The 3,669-nt window shown below is 29.8% G+C and overlaps 1 protein-coding gene across 1 annotated transcript; it reads right to left on the bottom strand.

Moving 5' to 3' along the window:
- Nucleotides 1-699: 699 nt before the first annotated feature.
- Nucleotides 700-3,246, bottom strand: LOC133203574 (L-rhamnose-binding lectin ELEL-1-like). Its single transcript, XM_061339345.1, has 4 exons — nucleotides 3,181-3,246; nucleotides 3,007-3,033; nucleotides 1,591-1,884; nucleotides 700-850 (listed from the first exon to the last, which is right to left on the bottom strand). The coding sequence occupies exons 1-4, from the start codon at nucleotides 3,224-3,226 to the stop codon at nucleotides 765-767; spliced, it is 453 nt and encodes a 150-aa protein (XP_061195329.1). The 5' UTR covers nucleotides 3,227-3,246; the 3' UTR covers nucleotides 700-764.
- Nucleotides 3,247-3,669: the final 423 nt, after the last annotated feature.

Genomic DNA, 3,669 nt, shown 5'->3' with positions numbered 1-3,669 from the left:
CTTTCGAAGGGTGTCCTGTATACTGTTTTACCTTGTTCAATTGATGAAAAATATAAGTAGCACTATGTTTGCATGTTTTTCTAAGTACGTGGATTATTGTTTTAGGTGAGTTGGAAGTTAGTTTATTTATGGGGCCTGGGGTAAAAGAAAATAACAAAAATAAATTGACAAACAAAAAATTTAATATGTTCTTATTATTAAGGGATCGAAAACGTTAATTAGCTTTGTTTGCTATTGCAAAGTATACTGTAAATGTATTATACTTTGTGTGTACGATATTTAGCGGAAATTGATTTTTGAAGAAATTAGCGTAGATTTGATTTAGCGCATTTCTTAAAGTTCTTATATATATATATATGCAGAGATATTTAGCGTTGTACTTGAATTAGCGGAAGTTTCTTTCCACCAAAAGGCTCTAAAAAGAACACACAGCCAAATAGTACGCTTAAAGTATTCTGGCAACAAAATATTTGGGCCCTATATTTCGACTTTTTGAAAGTTTGGCCACCTAAATAACAAAAATCTTTTCCATCATGCCAGACATAGGTAAACAAGTTACTTTATGCATTTTATAGTCAAATTTTAAGACAAAAATCCAGTTTCAGTATCCTGAATGGATTTCAAATATATAGCTCAAAAGCATCTTCGTAATCAATGAATCTAGAGCAATGTTTAAAATGAAAAATTGAAACAATCAAATTGTTTTCATTATTTGTTTTAATATAGGGACACTAAGAACACAATATCAGGCTTGAGTTACTTAGTTATTCCACATCTTCTTCTGTATTCAGCACGTCTTCAGTCTCTCTTTTGTCTTCCTCACCCAGATCTCTCCCACGAAAGCGTCTCTCTGTCAAATTAAATGCTTTATACTAAAGCTACGTTTTTTTTAAATGCTCTCTAAAGCAAAGGTTCCTCTCAATCTTCATGTGATAGATCAATTTAATCATTGTAATTTATCTACGATACCAATTGTAAATAGGAAAGAATTTAAATAACTTTGCAATCCTACAGAAAGCCCGATTTCCTTAGTGCGTAATGTGCCCTTATCGGAGATAGTTTTCTTTTTCAATAATTCATTTTGACAAAAAAAAAACAAAAAAAAACAAAACAAAACAAAAAACAAAACAAATAAAACAAAACAAAGCAAAAGAAGACAAAAAGAACCCCAACCAACCAAACAAACAAAAAACCAAAAAAAAAACAAAAAACAAAAAACAAACAAATAAATGCAAAAAACAAAGAAAAAAAATAAAAAGAAAAAAAACAAACAACAAAAACCAACAAAAAACAATCAAACAAACAAAAAACAAATGAAACAAAACAAAAAACAACAAACAAAAAAATGCAAAAACAAAACAAACAAACAAAATAAAACAAAAAATAAATACAAAAACAAAAAAAACAAAAAAAAAACAAAAAAAAAAAAAAAACAAAAAAAAAAAACCAAAAAACAGAAGAAATAAAACAGAACAAAAAACATACAAACAAACAAAAAACAAATAAAAAGCTCTTGATACAATTACACCGAGGAGAGAATTGCACTTCCTTAGATGTAGTCGACTTTCTGTGTGAAGAAACCTTACTTACTTTTGCAGTAATACTTCACTCTAAGGTATTTGTAGGTTCCTTTACACGGATCTCCAAATACGGAATTGCTGGCCTTAATGGAGCATCTGCTTTTCCCGTTGCATAATCTTTTTACTACAAACAGGGATTTTCTGGATCTACATCTTGTGCTACAATGACTAGCACCCTTTCTTGAACAGGTTCTTGAGTTTTGTCGGCCATATGCAGCATAGTGCACTCGAATGTACCGATGTCTTCCGCAATTCAAAATCATTCGGCGATGTTCACATGCTGTTTTCGTGTGTACATACCTTCCTGTTATTTAAATGAAAATTATGTAATTAAAAAATCTAACGGAAATGTAGCAATTCTTTAATTATCTAAACAAGGTAGTAATTGCAAGTTTTACATAATTTCGGAAACAATAGAATATTTTCCTTCTCTAGCAATACCCCATCCTTTTCTCATTGTCTATTTCTAATGCCTCATGGAATCCAGGTATAATCTTTATTTATTAACCACAAAATTCTACCTTCTTCTTTAAAACTTAATTCTTAATTTCTAATTTTGATCTTCCACTTGCTGATATATAATTTTATCAGTTTTGGTATATATTTTTGTAAATGGTTAAAAAAGAGGAGCCAGTAAGATAGGTCAGCATATTAGTAAAACTATAGGTGTAATTACGAATACTTAATTTTATACTGACAACCATATATTATTTGACTCCTATGGATTTTACCAAGATATGATGCTCAAATAAAAATGTTCTCCATTTACCAAGCTATTCCACGCGATCTTATCTTCTGCAGGTACATGAGTTTATACACAAGTATTTAGTTCTTTGCCTGAATTCAAGTAAGGAAAAAAATAGACTTGTGTGAAAAAGGTTGAAGATAAAAAACAGTGATCAACATAATAAAAACCTACAAACAACCTACATATCTGTGAACAGGGCATAAAACATGGACCCCCGGGAATTCCAGAGGTGGGATCAGGTGCCTAGGAGGAGTAAGCATCTCTTGTCGACCTGTAACATCCTTTGTGAGACCTACGTTTGGATTAGGTAGACGGAATAATTCCGTAGTCTAATTTTGTGTAAAAACAGTCCTGATAATTGGTATGAAATATCGCTCAAAATACGACCCAATGATAGATTGTCGGAGAATCACATTTATTGAGAGCAAAAACCTATCTTTAGTTTAGGAGAAGGTTTTGACATTTATATGCAGATAGAAAAAATGAAATTTCTTCAGTCTTAATTCATTTTTAACAATTTAAGCATATCATGTCATTTTAGCAATAAATACAACATATTTAGTCGTAGATTTTGATATCTTTTATCGAAGAAAGTATAACTTGAAAAAAAAAAAACCTGGTATAGAAAAAAATGTATATTTTCTTCCCTGAATATTTAAAATTATTAATAATACTCACTTCTTCTCCACCAGAAACCATCAGTATCTTGAAATATTAAAAGATAATTAAAGTAAATAAAATATACAGAAATTACGTAGGTTAACAAGATACACAGTGAATGTTTTACTTGATATGATTCATGTTTTTAGTGAAATTTTATGTCATATATTAGAAACATTAAAATTATAGTACCTTGTATTACAAGAAACACAGCTAGGAGAACCAAGATCTTCCACATGTTTTCTTCTGTGTGTCGAATGAAACACTAATGTCAATCTTATTATATTTATATAATATTTTTCCTGTAATCGATGTCCGGTCAATTTATGGAAATTTACTAAACATGTGATGATACAGTGTTAATTAATTTAATTCTTTGAAGAATCATTGAACCATTTGTCGATCGACCATTAGCATTACGAACTTACTGATGTTGTTTATCATTGCCTGGGCGGTAATTCAGGCTATTTTTTTGTAAAGCAATGTTTTACATACACATCTTGTTTATTACAAGAAAAAAATCCCTAATAATACTGTCTAGTAAAACAAGATCTTTCTCAGGTGTAAGATATTTTACTGGAAGGTAGTATGTGTTGTTGATGGAAATTTAAAGCATGCAATAAAGGATCATATAAACAAATTTTCAATTACATCTAACATAATTTATTAAAGTCATTTGTG

The sequence above is a fragment of the Saccostrea echinata genome, unplaced genomic scaffold, assembly GCF_033153115.1.
Source record: "Saccostrea echinata isolate AGI-Se365-2 ecotype Australia unplaced genomic scaffold, CSIRO_AGI_Sech_v1 ptg000051l, whole genome shotgun sequence".
NCBI classification, from domain to species: domain Eukaryota; kingdom Metazoa; phylum Mollusca; class Bivalvia; order Ostreida; family Ostreidae; genus Saccostrea; species Saccostrea echinata.
Note: the sequence above shows the minus strand (reverse complement) of the source record. Positions and strands in the feature narration are given on the sequence as shown.

Excerpts from the sequence above, each read along its gene's own strand:
- LOC133203574 (XM_061339345.1), bottom strand. The coding sequence starts at position 3,226 with ATGTGGAAGATCTTGGTTCTCCTAGCTGTGTTTCTTGTAATACAAG. Across the intron at positions 3,034-3,180 it reads TGTGTTTCTTGTAATACAAG|ATACTGATGGTTTCTGGTGG; the intron begins GTACTATAATTT and ends TAATATTTCAAG. Across the intron at positions 1,885-3,006 it reads TGGTTTCTGGTGGAGAAGAA|GAAGGTATGTACACACGAAA; the intron begins GTGAGTATTATT and ends TTTAAATAACAG.